Genomic DNA, 20,365 nt, shown 5'->3' with positions numbered 1-20,365 from the left:
CTTCTGACTTCTGATCATGTTATTACATATGATTGGGGCTCAGATAATAGTGTCAGCACCACCCGGTGGTGAAAGAGGGATAATGGAAGAGTCTCTTCCATCACCCCTCTAACACCATCGGGTGGCACTGCACTGCTGACACTATGTTCTAATCCCCGATCATATGTAATGACGTGATCGGAAGTCAGAAGAGGATGCTGGGAGTGCAGCACTATCAGTGGAGGAAGAGGAGAAGCCGGCCCAGCCTCTGGAACAGGTAACTATAGAGCTCCCTGCGCTGCTCTGTATAGCCTGGATATCCTGCCAGGCCGAGGACGGCACACTTCCCCAGTGGCAGAAATCAGCAACTATTGCTCTTAGCAAGCCATGTCTGGCATCTCACAGACTGTACAGAAGTCTGTAGTCTATTTACTTTATTGTAGGTGTGATACCATTTCCACTAACCAAGCTAAGGCAACACTTCTCATTTGGGTGTAGTTAGACTGTGGTTGCCAAGAAACTCATTAACAAAAGTGACTAAAATAAGAGGCCTTAATCTGTGTAAAAAAATACCCTGTAATGTAAAGAAAACCACAAGCAGATGTATCTGGCTTAGTTTCATCATATGTTTTAAATATATTGCAACTCTGTAATGTTTGTTTTTCATAAAATAGCTGCATATTTTAAGCAATAGTGTCATTTGGACGCGTTACACCCAGTGATATCACTCCACTACAGATCAGCTAATGGCCTCCTGTGATGAGTCACTAGAAGGGTAAAGAGCGTGTTCAGATGACTTACTAATGAAACATTGCTGCACTCAAGACTAGAAGTTTATTGGCAGTTATTCTGTAATCTACCAGAGAAGCAGTGAGCCCTGATTGTGTAACTGACCCATAGAAAACCTTGGCACTCGCATGAGCGCTCTGGATAGAGTTACGAAAGCTTAGTATACTTGTAGGCAGCGCACACAGCCAGTCCATGATGATCACTTTTATTGAATCACTGACACCTCGTACTTAGGCCTTTCAGTGTAAGAATTCACGTAGAATGTTGAGTGTCCCTGGATTTAGCATTGAACAGGAATAACATTTGGATTTAATTCATACCTTTTAATGTTTGCAGAAATAGTATTATGCACTCCAGCAAGTAAAACCTGATCATGAAAGCTGTAGTGGAGTCGTGAGTAAGAATCCACCAATATATCCTAAAATAGTTGCCGTTTAATTTGTGCAAAATAAAGGCGTCAAGAAATTAGGGTGCCAGGATGTATAACCATTACCAATCTTCTACGATTTACAGTGGTAATTTTGCAATCCTTTAGGGCAAAGGTGAGACATCGATCCTCCCAGATATAGGAACAGACAGCACTTCTCGTATAAAAAGTCACATGGTTAGTCCACCAGGCTGTTTGTTCCGACATCCAGGCAGGTCATCATCTACCTTGGGGATTGTGTGAGGCTGTGGTACTGAGGCAGCCTGGCGGAGTCGCTCTGCACCTGGATAATGTGGGGTTTGTCTGACTTTCTACCCCTGTTGTAGCGTGGTAGCAAGTTGGAAAGTGCGTATACCTGCTTTCATGGTGTCTGATTCGTTCGTAAGCAGTTGGAGTTCCTAGGAGTAGTGTAGGAGTGTCAGCATGATGGATACATGCAGAGTGACTGTGCAGTGTTTCAAAGCTTTGGCAGACGCGTTTCTTGTTGCAAGCCGGGAGTATGGCGGTGAGGCATCTGAGTCTTAAAGTCTTCTGGGGAAGCATTGGTTCATTTAAGGGAAAAATCAATTTTAATCATTCCATATTTAGACAATCTGTGCAGAGTGTGAAAGATGACCTAGAGGTGGGTTCTCAACACTTGTGGTCTCTAGGTTGGATAATCAACCTAGAGAAATCCTCACCAATTTCCTCTCAGAAAACCTTGTTTCTGGAGATGGTGGTAAATTCATGTATCAAATGATGTTTTATTCTTTCAGATAAGGTTCAAAAGTTAACCTCGGTGATAAGATCTTTGGAGCAGCAGTTTAATCCATCCCTTTGAGTTGTATTTTGGGTGTTTGAGTTTATGTAATATATGATTGTGGAAGTACTTGAGCACGTATGCTTCTCAGAGGGCTACAAAAGTTCCTTCTGAACAATTGGGAACTGTAATAGACTCTGTCCAATGGTGGTTATAAGAACCCAGTTGCTGAAGGCCAGGCTCTGGAAGGAGCCAGTTCAGAATAGTCTTACCATGAAAGTTCGTGAGGATGGGGAGCTTATGTGGGTCGCAAAGCCTTTCAGGGAACGTGGTGCAGATTGGAGTTTCAACAGTCCTCCAATTTTCGAGAATTGAGGGCTGCGAAGTTAGTTCTGGTAGCGGCAGAGAAGATTCTCCATCAGTTCAATGTTCTAGTGCAGTCGGAAAACGTCACAATGGTGGCATGCCTAAACAAACACGGAGGCACCAGATCTCAGCTGCTGCAAGAGGAATCATGGGAGATTTTTGCTTTGGCAGCCGTAAGAGTGAATCATCTCAAGGGAACTCTAAATATAGATGCAAACAAACAAAGTATGAACCGAGTCCTAGCATCGGAGTAGTCCTTAACAGAGGTGTTTCAGGAAATTGTCAGGAAATTGTGGATTTGATCAGTGGACTTATTTGCGATGGAGAAAAATGCTCAGGTGCTGAAATGTTTTTCTTTGAATCCTCTGAGCAGAGCCCTGTGACAGAATGCATTAATTCAGAAGTTTGGTTTTCCACTTCTGTTTGCACTTCCTCCCCTCAATTTAATTCCCATAGTACTCAGGAAACGGCGAAAGAGTCGGAATCTGATGACTCTCATTACTCCGTTATGGCCGAAAAGGAGCTGGTATGCGCTTCTCAAGTCACTGGTGAAAGAGGAACCTTGGTGTCTGCACGTAACTACTATTGCTTGAATGTTATGTTAATACATTTTTGCAAATCCTCGCCTTAATCTGATATGACGCAGGTGAATGTGGCCAAATTTGCTACCGAAGAATAGACCTTATGATATATAAAATTATCCAGGTCCAGGTTTTCTGGATCACACAGGCTCTCAAAACGTAGCAGGAATTGTTGTCACATTTATATCGAGTGTGTGTTAATTAAAAATTTGCGATAAGCATATTGTAATCTGTGTTGGATGATATTAAAGTTTAATCTTGTTTGTTATTGTCATTACCAATAGACTACAGGAGAATGCAGCAGAAACCATTGAAGCGCTCCATGCAGCTGGTATGAAGGTTTGGGTTTTAACTGGAGACAAAATGGAGACTGCCAAGTCCACATGCTACGCCTGCAGACTATTCCAGAATAACACTGAACTGCTGGAACTGACCACCAAAAATATAGAAGATTGTGAAAGAAAAGAGGACCGTTTGCAGGAGCTGCTCCTAGAATATCATCGAAAACTGGTGCAAGAAGCTCCAAAAATGAAAGGAAGCATGAAACGGTGAGACCCATGTATCCTAAATATATTAACCATTTCTGCCGCTGGGACGTGAGCCTCACGTCCACAGCGGCAACTGCTACAGCCGCAGGGATGCGATAGTCACGTCCCTGCAGCTTGGGGGGCTGTGTGCGCGATCTACCGGGCAGATGCTCGCGATCTCGATGTTGCCGGGGAAAAAAATCCCCTAAACCAATCCGTACATGTCCGCCAAGAATGAACACTGTTTTAGTTCAAAAACAGTTTTCATTCTTAAAGAGACTCTGTAACATCAAAAACCTCCCCTGGGGCGTACTCACCTCGGGTGGGGGAAGCCTCCGGACCCTAATGAGGCTTTCCACGCCGTCCTCTGTCCCAGGGGGGTCTCGCTGAAGCCCTCAGAACAGCCGGCGACAGAGCCGACTGTAGCTTCAATATTTACCTTTGGCTCCAGCGGGGGCGCTGTGGCTGCTTTCGGCACGGAAATAGACGGAAATACCCGATCTCCGTCGGGTCCGCTCTACTGCGCAGGCGCTGGAAACTTGCGCCTGCGCAGTTAAGCAGACCCGACGGCGATCGGGTATTTCCGCCTACTTCGGAGCCGACAGCCGTCAGAGCGCCTGCGCAGGAGCCAGGAAGGTAAATATTGACGTCACCGCTGCACGGAGGGCTGCAACGAGACCCCTGAGGGATGGAGGACGGCGTGGGAAGCCTCATTAGGATCTGGAGGCTTCCCCCACCCGAGGTGAGTACCCCCCAGGGGACGTTTTGTCGTTACAGTTCCTCTTTAAATAAAGCCGCTGCGCTTTCTCCTGCTCGCCGCTTACTGCCGCCAATTGTTAGATTTATGAATGAGTTAATCTCCTATCTAGGCCACCATGATCGCAGGCATCCATTGATGCCTGCGTCACTTCCCTAGTTGCAATGCAGCAACACATTACTTCCTATAGCATACGTTTTGTACGTGAAAAGGAAGTACTAAGCGGGGACATCTTGTGGCCAAATAGTAAAATTACACCTACTGACTTAAGGGAATAAAAATGTTTTAGTATGTATGTCAAGAGGGTATATTATTATTAATTTATGGGCTAAAATTAGTGATGGCTGTAAAACTGAAAAAATACACCTTTATTTCCAGATAAAATTTATCCAGTGATCCTCTGGGACAAGACTCCGAGATATCCACGCCCCTTCCAGGAAATATTTCAATCCCTCCCCTATAAAAGAAAGGCCATGAGAATCTCCCCTCAGTTTGAAATATTTCCTGCGCGAGAAGGAGGTTTCTTTCCCTTGGGTGAACCAGGTCTATGGTAGGTAGGGCCTGGGGAACCTTGTAGGGGGCTGCTGAGACTGAGTTGGTCAGTCTGGCAGCATCAAGGTTTATTACCTTGCCTCGTGTTTGCTCCCTTAAGAGGAGGGAGAAAACGGGATGGCGTCCTCGATCCCTCTGGCCTGGTTGGAGGTGGCGGTGGGCTGTCTTGCACGCAGCTGGAGACAGCGTCAGTGGAACAGAAGATCCATCGGGTCTGTTCTGGGGAAGTTTTATAGCCGCGCGCGCGGCTACCGCTGACGTCACTTCCGGCGGAAACCAGGGCGGGGCTTTAGTATAAGGGAGGCGGTGGGACGCGCCGGCTTCCTCTCACTCTGGCTCTGTGGAGCGAACAGGACAGTCGCAATGTCTGTGGCTCCGGGGGAGGAAGGAGCTGGTTCTTCTAAGGTATTTTTCAGCGCTAGTAAAATACTTAGAACTTTTTGGGCAATTTTTTTCCATTCTAATGGTGGGCTATTGTGGATCATGTTTTGCAGGCAAAAGATGGATCCAAGAAAAAGTGCCCAGTATGCAATGCACGATTGCCAGCTGAATGGGAAAAGACACTCTGCAAATCCTGCTCTAAGAAGGTTTTAGCAGAGGATGGCCTCTCTGTCAAGGATACAATAAGAGCCTTTAGACCGGAAATGGCTGATACTATTAAACAGTTTAAATCTTCTTTGGCTGAATCTAAGACACATTCTAAACCAGAAACCCCTATACCAGCAGTTTCTTCTACTTCAGAAGGGGAGGGGGGTTCAGATTCCCATGATAGTGCAGAAGAATTTAAAGAGACCCCGTCTAAATTTAAATTTAAAATAGAGGACACAGAGGGCCTTATTGATGCTATTGTTGATACATTACAGATTGATAAAGGGAATTCAGATTCGTTAACTCCTCATGATAAACTCTATGAAGGTTGGCAAGACAGTGAAGGCATTGTTTTTCCAGTTCATAAGTCTATTCGCCAGTCTATCCTGAAGGACCGAGCCTGACAAAAAACTTGTATTTTCTAAAGGAATGAAAAGAAGATTTCCGTTTAGTGAAGAGGAGGTTAATATTTGGGGTAAATGTCCTAAACTTGATACGCCTTTTTCTCAAATGGTCAAAGAGGGAGAGTTGGCCTTTGAAGATTTAGGCTCCTTAAAAGACCCGTTAGATAGGAAAACGGACGCTTTTTCTAAACGTACATGGGAAGCTATTTCGGCTATTTTTAGGCCGACCATAGCTTCTACGTGCGTATCTAGAACTATGTTGTTGTGGTTGGATCAATTTTAAAAATAAGATTCAGGAAGGGGCTTCTAAGGAAGAACTTCTGGAGGCCTTAGAATTACTGTTTAAAGGCACTAGCTATCTGGCAGATGCATCAGCAGAGGGCATTAAGTATACAGCGAGAGCAGCTGGTCTAGCCAATGTTACTAGAAGATCAGTTTGGCTTAAAACTTGGGAAGGAAGTATCACTTCAAAATCCAGGTTATGTTCAGTTCCATTTACAGGAAATCTGTTGTTTGGGCCCGAGTTGGATGCTACCTTGGAAAGGACTTCTAGTAAAAAGAAGGTCAAAGAAAAAGGTTACGCAGCCTATCAAACGTCCTTTCAATAGGCAACGTAATCAGCGTCAAGGACAATCTAAAAGGAAAGGATGGTCCTTTAACAAAAATGGTAAGGGGAGTTTTCTTATCAAGCCCCAGGATAATAAGAAACCCCAATGACCATCAAGTGGGGGGTCGACTGAAGAACTTCAGCGAGGGGTGGAGGAATTCAGTCGACAGCCCATACATCTGCGCAATTGTGAAAATGGGTTATCGAATAGAGTTCAATTCTGTTCCTCCCAACAGATTTATGATAGCAAGGAATCCGGTAGATGCGACAATGTCGCAGGAATTATCTCGTATTCTGAAAATCATGGTAGGTCAGAAAGTGATCATTCCAGTAGTTCGGTCGGAACAGAGAAGGGGGTTCTACTCTTCCGTGTTTCTGGTAAAGAAACCGTCGGGGAAATTCCGTTTGATTCTCAACCTAAAGAAATTAAATCCGTTGGTCAAGTACAAACGATTCAGGATAGAATCGATTTATTCTATCAGAAATCTGTTGGAAGCAGAGTCATTCATGGTCAATTTGGATCTACAGGATGCATATTGGCATGTTCCCATTCACCCATATTCACAGAAATACCTCAGGTTTGCCGTATCTCTAGAAGGCACTCTGTGTCACTTCCAATTCACTTGCCTTCCCTTCGGGATCAGTTCGGCACCTCGCATTATTACAAAAATTATGGCGGAAGCTCTGGTTCCTCTCCGGAACCAAGCTATCCAGGTGATTTTTTTTATCTCGACGATATTTTGATTTTTGCCGATTCGGTGGAGCTTTTGAAGGCACATCTAGAGACTTCTTTAAGGTATCTGGCAAATCTGGGGTGGTTGGTAAATCGAGAAAAATCTGTAATGATACCAACTCAAACGATAAAGTTTTTAGGAATGATGGTAGACACGTCAGTTCAAAAAATGTTCCTGCCACAGGAGAAGATAGACAAGGTTATGAACGAAATAACCGGTCTAAAAAGGAACCCAAAAGTTTCCCTAAGAGTGATTATGAGAACTCTGGGACTTTTGTCTTCCACAGCGCCAGCAGTTCAGTGGGCTTTAGCACACCAAAGACTGCTTCAGTCTTTTCTATTAAAGAACTGGGACAGATCCCAGCGGAACTTGAATCAGGAAGTTATGCTTCCCTTAACAGTTATCCAGGATTTGGACTGGTGGCTGAACAAGGGAAATCTGACCCATGGGAATTTATGGGTATACCCCAGAGAAGTAACTATAACGACAGATGCCAGTGCTTGGGGGTGGGGTGCTCACGTGGAGCATCAGGCCTTTCAGGGACAGTGGAGTCAGGAAGAGAGAAAGTTCTCGTCCAATCGGAGAGAATTGAGAGCAGTGAAGTTGGCTCTCATTCAGGCACAAAAGATTGTACAAAACAAACATGTTATGGTGAGGTCAGACAATTCCACCACTGTGGCATATATAAACAAGCAAGGGGACACGAGGTCGGAATGGTTGCAAGAGGAGGCAGAGGAAATGTGTACTTGGGCCCAGGTGAATGTACTATCTCTGAAAGCTCTCCATCTGAAGGGTCTTCAGAATTTAGATGCGGACAAGTTAAGCAGGAATGCGGTTCTTCCGGGAGAATGGGCCCTGAACAGACAGGTTTTTGCTCTGATTTTAGATGTCTGGGGTGTTCCGTCAATCGATCTTTTTGCAACGAGGCAGAATGCTCGTCTGCCAGTTTTTTGCTCGATAAATCCAAGGGACGACCCTTGGGGAATAGATGCGTTATCACAAGTATGGAACTTTCCTCTGGCGTTTGCTTTTCCTCCTCTGCCTCTCATTCCATTAGTCATCAAAAAATGGAAGGAGATAAAAGCCCCATTAATTCTGATTGCACCGATGTGGCCAAAGAGAAGTTGGTTCCCAATTCTAAAAAAGTTAGCTGTGGAACCTCCTCTGAAGCTACCGGACAGGAAAGATCTACTGTACCAGGGAAAGCTTTGGCATCCGGAGGTAGAAAAGTTAAAACTGGCAGCCTGGATCCTGAGGTAGTTTGGCTTAAGAGCAAGGGGCTTTCCAGTAGAGTTATTCAAACTTTATTGAAAAGCAGAAAGGATTCTACTAGAAGTATGTATATTAAGTATTGGAAAACTTTTTTCCATTGGTTAGATTCTTCTTCTTATGAGTCTTTTTCTATTCCAGCTTTATTGGATTTTTTGCAGGAAGGCGGGGATAAAGGTTTATCGGTCAGCACATTAAAAGTGCAGGTATCAGCTTTGGCTGCCATGACAGGGAGAAAATTAGCTGGAGAGGACTTGGTGATTAGATTTTTTAGAGCTATTGGTAGACAGGTACCAATAAAAGCACCTAATGTGTCCCCGTGGGATCTACCGTCAGTGCTAAAAGGGTTATCCAGGACTCCATTTGAACCATTGGACCAGAGTGATTTATTGCATGTTACAATTAAAACTGTGTTCCTCACCGCCATATCTACAGCTAGGAGGGTCAGTGAGATACAAGCGTTATCTTGTAAGCCTCCATATTTTCAGGATTTAGGAGACAGATTCGTTTTGCAGACAGACCCAGGGTTTCTTCCCAAGGTGGTGTCCAAATACCATAGATCTCAATCTATTGTTATCCCTTCCTTTAGTGTCCAGGGGGGGGGGGGAAGAAGGATAAAGATCTGTACCTAGTAGATGTTAGAAGGTGTATTTTACACTATATCAAGACTACTTCAGAATTTAGGAAGTCGGATTCCTTGTTTGTCCTATTTGGGGGTAAGAATAAAGGTTGCACTGCATCCAAATCTACTATATCTAGATGGATTAAGAAAGCTATTAATATGGCTTATTCTTTATTGAACCTGGAACTCCCATTGTCCTTCACGGCACATTCAACTAGAGCAGTGGCATCATCCTGGGCACATAATTCTGGTGCTACCCCGGAGCAGATTTGCAAAGCCGCTACGTGGTCAAGTTTTAACACTTTTGTGAAACATTATAAATTGGATGTGTTATCGGAACAACAGCAAGCCTTTGGTCGTAAAGTCTTGAAGGCTGCTACCCACCCTGAGGTTTGATTCTTGCTTATCATCTCGGAGTCTTGTCCCAGAGGATCACTGGATAAAACAATAGTTACTCACCGGGTAACGTTCTTTCTAGTGATCCTCTGGGACAAGAGTCCCACCCAAATGGGGTATAATAGAATAATTCTGTACTTAGTATTGAGTGGTTCATAGTATAAATAAGGAAAGGAAGAGTTCTAGACAGTTATTATTTAAGACTGAGGGGAGATTCTCATGGCCTTTCTTTTATAGGGTAGGGATTGAAATATTTCCTGGAAGGGGCGTGGATATCTCGGAGTCTTGTCCCAGAGGATCACTAGAAAGAACGTTACCCGGTGAGTAACTATTGTTATTGTCACCATACATTATACTAGGGATGTAATTTTAACATTGCAACAGCCGGGACAAATGGCCAAATAAAATGTGTGGATTTTAATTACGGTAGCACGTATTATTTTAAAACTATAATGGCTGAACACTTAGGAAACATTTTTTTCCATTTTTTTCTTATTATTCCCATTGTAATTTAGAATAAAATAATCAGCATAATGTACCCTCCCCCCCCCCCCCCCCCCCCCCCAAAGAAAGCCTAATTGGTGGTGGAAAGAGCAAGGTATAGATCATTTTGTTGTGATAAGTAGTGATAAAGTTATTGGGGAATGAAAGGGAGGAGCACTGAAATGTGAAAATTCCTCTTGTCCATAAGGTGAGAAATGCCCACTGCTGAAATATTAACGACTTCAGGACGAGAGCAATTTTCACATATCAGCACTGCTCCTATTCATTCATCAATTATTTTATTACTACTAATCACACCTGAATTATTTATATATATATATATATATATTTTTTTTTTTTTCAGATTAAATTTAGGCTTTTAGTGTGTGAATTTTTTTTAAGTAATTACCTTATTTTCTATGCATTCAAAAGGGGGGGGGAGTAAACACTATTCATTTACACCCAATATAGATTTACAATAAACAGTGCTATAAGTTAAGTATAAGTTAAGGTGTCTTTTTTTCTGTTTTGAGTTTTTTTTTGCTTACTAATTGTACACTAATGATGATTATGAGACCTCATTTGCAAAAAATAACAGTTATATACCCTCATGGCATACATATTTAACCACTTCAGGGTCACAGGTTTTTTTTTCCCTTAAAAACCAAAACAATTTTCACATTTCAGCACTCCTCCCATTCATTCAGAGATAACTTTATTGTTAATTACCACACTGAAATATTCTATATATTGTTTTTTTTTCGACACAAATTAGGCTTTATTTGGGTGGTACTTCTTGCTATGAATTATTTTATTTTATATGCATTGTACAGGGAATAATAAGAAAAAAGTAAAAAACAAAAACATTATTTCTCTGTGTTCAGCCATTATAGCTTTAAAATAAATATGCTTCGAAACCTAAAACTCACACATTTTATTTGCCCCATTTGTCTCCCAGTTATTGCAACATTTAAATTGTGTACCTAGTACAATGTATGACGATAATATTTTATCTGGAAATAAAGGTGTAGTTTTTCCGATTAGGGATTTTTAATACTATTTCACTTATTACAAGACTTTTTTTTTTTTTTTTTTTTTGCTAAATATAGTAATTTAGCCTCATGACATACATATTCGAAAAGTCCCTAAGGTAACTATTTGTTTTGTTTTTGTTTTTTTTTCAAATAATTTTTTTTAAACAAGTGTTTTATTTTGGTAATTGGTGGGGCAGTGATGGAAGGGGTTAAAAGTAATAAAATAAAATAAAAAATATATTTTCTATGTAAAACAGTTTAGTGGTATATTTTAGTGTATTTTTTACTTTTTGACCACAAGATGGTGCTACTGAGACTGTGTTCTATTAATAGAAACACAGAAGTATCAGGTCTGAGAGCTTGCATCATGTTCTTCAAACTCTTGGAAGCCACAGACATGGTGATCGGGGTTGGGAATGGCTGATTCTTACATCCCGTTCACGACGGTGAAGCGAACAAAAATGGCGTGGGGATCATGAACACGGCGGTAAGGTAACAGTACGCATATCTACCCCCCTGATCCGCACGTGAAATATACAGGAGCGTAGATATGTGTACCAGGGATCTTAAAGTGGTTAAAAAGCCAAGTTCCTAAGGTAACCATACATGTTTTTTTTTTTTTTTTTCTCCTATTCTGTCACTTTGTTTTCATTTTACAAGTCTTTTATTTTGGTACAGAATATGCGAAAATGTAATTGCTTTTGATTCAGATTGTGACTAATAAGAATATACAAGACGTGGGCCTCAACCCTAAAACTCTCTAAACTCCATTCTACAATTTATCAGGGTTAAAATGTTACCACATATGTCTCTTGAAGTTTTGCTAAGACTTTCCCAAGTTTGATCAGTTTTGAAAAATACTTTGTTGGATTGAGTTTGTCCCTACCCATTTATGTGATGTGCGCCCAAGCTTTAAGACACACCAAAATGTATTCTACAACTCTTCACGGTTAACCTCCTGAGCGTTACGCCACTCAGGAGGTTTTGCCAGTTTGTGTCCTGAAGTTAATTACGGTAATGCGATCAAATGGGTGTAAAACATTTAGCTAGCACTAAGCTAGCTAGTACAAGTGTCCGGCACCCCCCGATCCCCTCCTCTCCCCCGTTTATACATTACCCAGCCTGGATCCAGCAATCGTGCAGCCTCCGGTCTTCACTATGGGGAGGATCGCACATGATGTCATGATCAAACCCGATCCTCCCGATAGAGAGACCGGAGCTGTGAGGGGAGGCTGCGCGATCGCTGGATCCAGGCTGGGTAATGTATTAACGGGGGGGATCAGCAGCAATTGGGGGGAGCTGGACACTTGTACTCGTTAGCCTAGTGCTAGCTAAATTTTTTACACCCATTTGATCGCAGTGTCAGGCATACCGCTAAGAAGGTTAAAATGATACCACATGTGCCTCAGTTAGTAACAAACTGGTGGTGCACTCTCCACAAATACACTGGACAAATATATTCGTCGAGTTAGGCTTAAGTGGTTAAACTAAAGTGTACACTTTTTTTATATTCAAATGAGTCTCACAGCCAATACAGAACAGAAATCATGATAGGAAGGAGGAGGCACTCCAATGGCGATATTAAACTTGTGTTTAATTTAACCACTTGAGGACCCACCCTTTACCCCCCCTTAAGGACCAGCGCTGTTTTAGCTGATCTGTGCTGGGTGGGCTGTGCAGCCCCCAGCACAGATCAGGGTGCAGGCAGAGCGACTAGATCGCCCCCTTCTTTCCCCGCTAGGGGGATGATGTGCTGGGGGGGGGGGGGGGTCTGATCGCTCCTGCTTGCCTGGGTGTTGAGGGGGGGGCACCTCAAAGCCCCCTCTGCTGCGAAATTCCCCCCCCCCCCCCCTCCCTTTCCCGGAGATCCGAGGCTGCACAGGAACGGATCTGTCCTGTGCAGCCTCTAACAGGCTCCTGCCTGTCATGTGACAGCGATCCCCGGCCGCTGATTGGCCGGGGATCGCTGATCTGGTACAACACTGCTACTGTTAGCCGCGTTGTACAAATGTAAACAAAGCGGATTATTTCCGCTTGTGTGTACATTTAGCCTGCGAGCCGCGATCGGCGGCCCGCAGGCTATTCACGGAGCCCCCCGCCGTGAATTGACAGGAAGCAGCCGCTCGCGCGAGCGGCTGCTTCCTGATCAATTAGCCTGCAGCCGGCGACGCAGAACTGCGTCGCTGGTCCTGCAGCTTCCACTTTGCCGACGCGCGGTATGAGTGCGCGGTCGGCAAGTGGTTATGAGGTAACAACATGCTTTGTGGTCCCTCCCCTTCTTCAGGTACACCTTCACCTGTGAACTTTAGTTGGGGAAATTGGATCTTCACACATAACATGCAAGGCGCTCTTTGTCAGGCTGTATCAAGTGTGTTGGCACTAGGATTGGCCTGAGGATGTGGCTCAGACCCACGAAACAGGTCACATATGTCATTTTAGCAAGTATTACAAGCTCATTACAGCCAGGAAATTGAAGCTTTGCAATGACGGCCTCTATATTTTCTTGACATAGTTTTACCTGTATCTAGACCAAGTACTCTAGCTACAATTCCTAATGTAGTAACCTCATATAGTAAACGTGATGTCAGATTACTTTTATGCATTGCATATTACTCTGGCAGTCTCTGCATACATGCATGTAACACTGAATATATACAATTGTGTTTTTTAGGACCTGGTCATGCAACCAAGATTATGGTTTGATCATTGATGGTTCTACTCTGTCTCTCATCTTCAATTCCAACTACAGTTCCAGTCATTATAAAAACATTTTTCTGCAGATCTGTCAGAAGTGTACCGCGGTGTTGTGCTGCCGTATGGCACCATTACAGAAAGCACAGGTGGGTATGTGTATATGCTTATCACAATGCTGGAAAAGTAACTAGGTGTTAGGTATACGTAATGGCATATGGTTCTACTTAAATAGCTTCTATCTGTGGTGTTGATAGAAAATAAGTGTGGGTGGCTAAATGCTATAATTATCATGTATACCAAACACACAACATTCTGTTAACAGATTAGCAAGACATTTCCTGGCCTATTTTCCGCATCAATAAACTGGAAAAAAAAAAAGTGTGTAATTTATGCTGACACTTTTATCACCGGTCAACCTAGTGTGGCTCTCCCTTCTCCCCTTTAGGCCTTGTTCAGATCAGGAACATTTCTGTGCACTTTTCAGAGCTCATTGCCCTGTGTGTTCCGCAAGGTATTGATTTTGTAATTAAATGTGCCTGGTTCACATCCATGCGCTGCGCTGAGCTCCGTTACAAAAAACGTAGTGTTGCTGCATGCATTTCTGTGCATTGAGCTGTAAAGCACACATCAATGCAAGTGAATGGGTGCGCTTTTTTAGCGCATATAAGCGCATAGAAACCCTTGCGTTTTTTACCCCTATTTGGGAAAAAAATACATTTGCAAGTGAAAACAAAGCTTTATTGACAACTGCTATTGCTACAATGAGCAATACATGCTTAAAAAAGCGCACCGCAACGCACTAAAGCGCGCACAAACGCGTGTGTTTTTGACCATACGTTTACACACGATTCTCACTGCACCTAATGTGAACGAGACTGTAAGCCTTTGGCAGGGCCTCTCCCCCACCCCTTCCCACCCACTTGAATATCTGGGTTGTTGCAAAGTCGCATGTTCATGTGTCTTATACCCGATTTGCGTGTATAAGCTTGTGCTATGTTGTATAACCATATGGTGACACAGGTCTACTCTGTAAGGGCTCTGTCTCTGACACATAAGTCCTGGGTTCAGATCTCGGCTCTTCCTGTTTAGTAAGCTAGCGCCTATATTATATATAATATTTTTTTGTCCAATATTACCACGTCTATGTAATATGAGAGATGGCCTTAATTATGTATTCAATATATTCACTCAGTTCACCCCTTTAGTACATAGATTTGGTAAGACTGGACAAAAACGATTTGATCATTAGTGACCACCATAAGAGGGCAGATACCCTGCCACAGAGATGTCATAAGTGACCATTTATCCGAGCTAGTTATAGACTGTTATGGTCTGGGGTTTGCTGGCCAATAGCAGAGCCAGATCATCCACAAGGGAAACCAAGGCAGTGGCCTAGGGCCTGGAGCAAGTCTAGGGGCCTAGTGAATGCTAGCCCCACCAAATTTTACAAAAAAAAGTCAGGTGACCATCAGTGTTTGGCAAAAACTGCTATCTTGCCTCCATTTCATCTTAATCGTTTTCTGGCCAATGGAGGATGCTGATTGTATCTGACTGGCATGCTCCTGAACACTGGAGCACTCTGAATTGTGACTACCAGGCACTGCATAGTGGCTGGATAGTGTAATGGTTAAGGGCTCAGCCTCTGACACAGGAGACCAGGGTTTGAATCTCGGCTCTGCCTGTTCAGTAAGCCAGCACCTATTCAGTAGGAGACCTTGGGCAAGTCTCGCTAACACTGCTACTGCCTATAGAGCGCGTCCTAGTGGCTGCAGCTCTAGCGCTTTGAGTCCGCCAGGAGAAAAGCGCAATATAAATGTTCTGTGTTTGTTTTGTCTGTGTTTGCATATTTTTTTTTTTCCTACCAAACCTGAATAAGGGACAATTACTGGCCTCTGATGCAATCGCTGACCACATACCAGCAATCTGACCAGATGCTCTGATTTTACTGATTGTGAATTCCTTTCCTTCCAACAATTTTTTTGATACCAAGAAGAACAAACCAACAAATACAATTATTAGGCATCTTTCACACATGACATAATTCGAGTGCAAATTGCGTTTTTGCAAATTAGCTTTTGGAAGTAATCAGGAAGTACAGTGAGTACGTAGTCATGCAGTGCTCCGTTGCATGGAGCCAGGAAGAGGTGAGTTAGCGACCTCTGCCTGCCAGCCCCGCTGCGCTAATTACTGGAGGGGGAAGCACTAGGTGAGGGGGGGAGAGGGCCGCTGTGTGGCCGCTGCTCCCCCCTAGTGTGCTGCGCCCCTTCCTGCCCCCCAAAACCGCCTGGGGCGGGCTTCTTCCCCCACGGCCCCACCGGGGCTGCATCCCTTGCAGGGGCGATTGTTACGCCCCTGATTTCTAACTCGCTACATGCAAGCTTTGAGTTAACATCTATGTCTAGTCTCCATGCAGTTCACACACATTTTAACACATGTGTTACACAACTGACCACTTTGAATCCAGTCTTTGTTTTTGCTATCTTCCATATAGGCTTAAAGTGAAATTAGAGTCAGAGTTTTCCCCGTGCTCTAAAACAGGGGTCCCCAAACCTCGGTCCACGGCCTAATACTGGGCCATGGAATGTGTTGCATTGGGCCGCGGCAACATCCCCTGCCTCTCCTCACTGCAGAGACGACACAAGCTGGAAACCTCCAGTCCCGCCCCCTCCTCCTCCGCTCCTTAGCCGGGAGTGCATGGTGTACCATGCACGCGGCTACATCACGCTGCTACATCCCCACCTCTCCTCACTGTAGTGCGCAGCCGCAACTTCAGTGAGGGAGGCCATGTGTAGTACACTCACGTGGAAACTGACTGTCTATTCAAGGATGAGCACTGGCAAACAGCAGCGGGTGGCAAGTGAGGGACTGTGCCCAGGAGGGCCAGCAATGGTTTCATCGCCCTATACAGGCAAGATAGCGGTGGCTTGTACTACGAAGGTCTGCATCTGTGAAGAGAGGTGAGAACCCCGCATGTGGGCACACCAGTATCACAGTGACTGTTCCTTGTCGAATCCAATTTGCTGACCATGCCCCCGACACCCCCCTCACCCAGATATGTTTAGACTGGGAAGCGGTCCCCTGACTTCTAGTGTCTACTACACTATTTTCATTGTATTTATCCTTGTTTTTTACCTTTGTGTTTAAATAAAGAAATTGATTCATCATAATTAACCCCCATTAGCAGCTACAAGCGAAATTTTGTGTTTGAAGATTGCTGTGCACTCTAAACTTCTGACGGTAAATCTTGTTTAGCTGCCTAGTGCAGCCAATAGAGCGGGTGGCAGGGAGCAGTTATATTTACCTGTTCTGGATGACTTCTTCTCTTTCTCCACCCTTGGCTTTGGACTTCCAACAGGTCTTCTGGGTTCCGATCACATCCAATCACATGATATGGCATGTGATCGGGATCCAGGAGACCATGTCAGTTTACATCGCCACCCAGTGGTGGAAGAGGGGTGATGGAATCTCTTCCATTACCCTTCTTCCACCACTGGGTGGCCGTGTAACACTGAAGTGGCCTCCTGGATCCTGAATACATGTCATGTCAAGTGATCGGAACAGAGATGATGTCGGGATTACATCACTGCTGCGGTGAAGCAGAGAAGAAGCCAATCCAGCTGTCTAGACAAGTACCTATAAAAGCTCTCTGCCGACCACTCTGCATACCCTGCCTAGCCTGTCAGGATGGAGAAGGCACACTTCCCCAGCGGCAGGAAAAATTCGGCCCTGCAGAATGGTGGTGCAGCCTGTTTTGTAGGACTTCTTGTTCTATTTTATGTTGTATAACCACATGTGACACCCTTGTCAACAGTGAACGTATCCCTATTTATTGTCCAACGCTGCAAAATATGTGAGCGCTTTAAAAATACAATACATAATTTTTAAAAAATTGGCTAAAGTGGCATTATCTTTCTGGGATTGTTGAATTACCCTCTCCTTTTTTTTTTTTTTTTTTTTTTTTTTTTTTCCAGATTGTTAAAATGGTGAAAAACACAAAAGGGAACCCCATCACATTGTCTGTGGGAGACGGTGCCAATGATGTTAGCATGATTTTAGAAGCACATGTTGGAATAGGTAAACAATGACCAACTCTAATTTCTATGTTAATATGTGGCGAATAGAGGATGGGAATTATTTATAAGGAAAATTTGCCACTTTCCAATCTGATTATCTTTTTATAAATTGTTACCTAAAGATCAGTGGTGTAATCGTCGCACTGTATTTATCCTAAACTAGAAATCTAAAGCGTCACTCGCATGACTGGAGTCAACGTTCAGAATCAGAATCATTTATTTCGCCAAGCATGATGGGGTCAAGCCTAGAATTGGGTTTGGCACAATACAAGTAGAAGATAGATAGGTGCATAACATATGCACTTACGAAAAGCAGAAATGTCAATATACATCAGGCAGAACAATCCCAGTTCGTGGGAAGTTGAGCCCGTTTAGTCTTGTAAGCAGGTTGACCACAAAAAAAAACACAACCCCCCTTTCCCCTTGGCTACAGCTCAAAGGGGAAGGGAGGAGGCATTGGTGTGAGTTTAAGAGATTGACAGCCGAGAAGAAAGAGTTCTTGAGACTGTTAAAGGATACTAGAGCTGAATGAAAAAGTAAAAATAGATGGAGTAGGCATGTAGATCAGGAAGTGCCGGATTTGTATTTTCCAGTGCCCTAGGCCTGCTGTCATCTACCCCCCCACCACCACCACTACCAAAAAACATTCTGCCCAACACTGACTATCGATCATTGGTTTGAATGGGTTCATTTCAGTTGTGCTGCTCTGCCTCCCATTCAGCCAAGAATCAGAGGATGCTCTGTCTGCTCAATAATTCCTGTAATTTGCGCTCCTGCCCGAATGAGCACAGCAGCCAATAGTGTTCTGGGCATGCATTCTTGAGAAATGACGCTGATATATGTACTTGTCAAGAATGCATAACACTGTACTGGCAAGTCGCAAGTGGCCAGAGCATGCGCTGCTTCTTTGTCCTCTGCGACTGCCTGCAGTCAGAGCCACAAACAGGTGACAGGACAGCTCAATGGAGAGAAACAGAGAACAGGTATGTAGCAAACATCCTGTCAATACCCACTTTGGATGTTTGCTTGTAATTAGAGCGGACCTGAACTCAGAACTTCCTCTCTGCTTCAAAAGATACACAATAACATAATAACCTTTTAAAAAAATATTTCTTTGTTACAGCTGATACAAATCCTGCAATAAATCGGCAGTGTCTACTTCCTGCTTTCATGGAAGCAGACATATTGTTAACATCCTGTGCTTTCAAATGAGCTTAGATGTTGTGGCAGTCAGGGGACACAGGAGAGATCAAATTACAACTTCAGATTAGACACAGATGAGGGGGAATTACACAGGCTCTCTAAAAACATACAAGGTAGATTTTTCTATGTTTTCCTTCTGTCCTGTGCAAGAGTTCAGCTCCACTTTAAAGCATCTGAATGATATTTATTTATATTTGAAAAATCTATGTATCTCTTTTGAATGTTAAAAGTACATATGGTGGTTTGCTCTAACATATTGACAGTATACAGGAACAAAGTCTTAAGAAGGCTTATTCACAGAAAGATTACTTTTTTTCTTTTAAGCCAATCAATGGTATCATCCTCATTCAAAACTCTGCTTTCGCTGTGGCTAAAATGGTACAATGTTTTACTGCTACAGGAAAGGAGAAGGATGCCAAACTATACACACTAGCATAGAGGTAGTAACAGCTCAGGTGACAGTGACAGTTTAGCAATGAAAGTAAAGCAAACAGAATTTTTATTCCTCTCATAGATGGTAGGAACAGAAAATGAGTCAGGAAAGAGTTAACTGAGACCACTGCTGGCTAGGAAGGAAAAAAAACCCTAAAGCCATAAATTTAAGTAGACTAGAGATAAGAAAGTGTAATTTACAGCTGCTGGGGTCAGTGTCACAGCTGTAAAGGAGAAAGTGAAGAAATTAGCAGAGTTCACTGATGTCTTTGAATGCCTGCATTAAAACTCAGCGGAATTTAGTTCTATCTGCTTTGTAATGTATATCCCTGGTATTTCTCACATCAACTTGTATGATCATGATAAGAGGAATGGATCATCAGATGAGGTGACAGCAGATGTTGAGTGAGAGAGAGACTTGCTGGAATTGGGAACTCTGGAATTCAGCTATTAGTGCAGGGTGCTGGCTGGCTACGCTGCGGGACCAGAAGAGGTGATTAATTTTGACATATGACCTCTTCTCTCTCCAAGTCATGCCGCCCTTCTTATCTTATCTGATTTTATCGCCCTAGGCTGTGGCCTTTGTGGCCTTTCCAGAAATCCGGCCCTGGCTATGGGGGGGCATTTACACAATAAAGGAGGGGGAGGAGAACATAGCAAGCGGTGGACTACTTCATAAACATGCTTCCCACCCCCCACCATTTTTACTTTTTTGTTCAGCTCTAGTATCCTTTAATTTGGCCGTATATAACTCGATTTTCCCATTCAATTTACAATTTGTTAATTTTATCGAATCTGGGGAGAATTAGATATGTTCCATTTTGCTTGATTGATGGAAATTTGCTGATATTTGGTTAAATTGCCAGCATAACGTCACTCAAATCGATTAGTGAAGGAGAATTGCATAGGGTCTTGATTGCAGTCTGTGGGCCACTAGTTGATTGACTTTCGATCCACCACACTGTTATTGATTACCCAATAAAGTTGATTGCGTAATCGCTTAATGGAAAATTTTGTATTATGGACCCTTTTACTTGTCACCAGAAAAGTTGTATGTGGCCCATAGAAATGGTCCGTCAGATGCAGATAATCCAAGTTGATTCAAATTT

General features: G+C 43.4%; 1 protein-coding gene across 8 annotated transcripts in view; it reads left to right on the top strand.

Annotated features, from left to right (window-relative positions):
* ATP11C (ATPase phospholipid transporting 11C) overlaps positions 1 to 20,365 on the top strand; it is a 293,155-nt gene that overhangs the window by 230,015 nt on the left and 42,775 nt on the right. For all 8 annotated transcript variants that reach the window (XM_068251002.1, XM_068251001.1, XM_068251005.1 and 5 more), the window contains exons 19-21: positions 3,166 to 3,429; positions 13,526 to 13,694; positions 17,520 to 17,622. In XM_068251002.1, the coding sequence (XP_068107103.1) occupies positions 3,166 to 3,429; positions 13,526 to 13,694; positions 17,520 to 17,622 (536 nt within the window). The remainder of the gene's footprint in view (positions 1 to 3,165; positions 3,430 to 13,525; positions 13,695 to 17,519; positions 17,623 to 20,365) is intronic.

Source organism: Hyperolius riggenbachi, chromosome 8 (assembly GCF_040937935.1).
Source record: "Hyperolius riggenbachi isolate aHypRig1 chromosome 8, aHypRig1.pri, whole genome shotgun sequence".
Lineage (NCBI taxonomy): Eukaryota > Metazoa > Chordata > Amphibia > Anura > Hyperoliidae > Hyperolius > Hyperolius riggenbachi.
The sequence above is the reverse complement of the archived record's forward strand: the minus strand, read 5'-3'. Positions and strand labels throughout refer to the sequence as shown.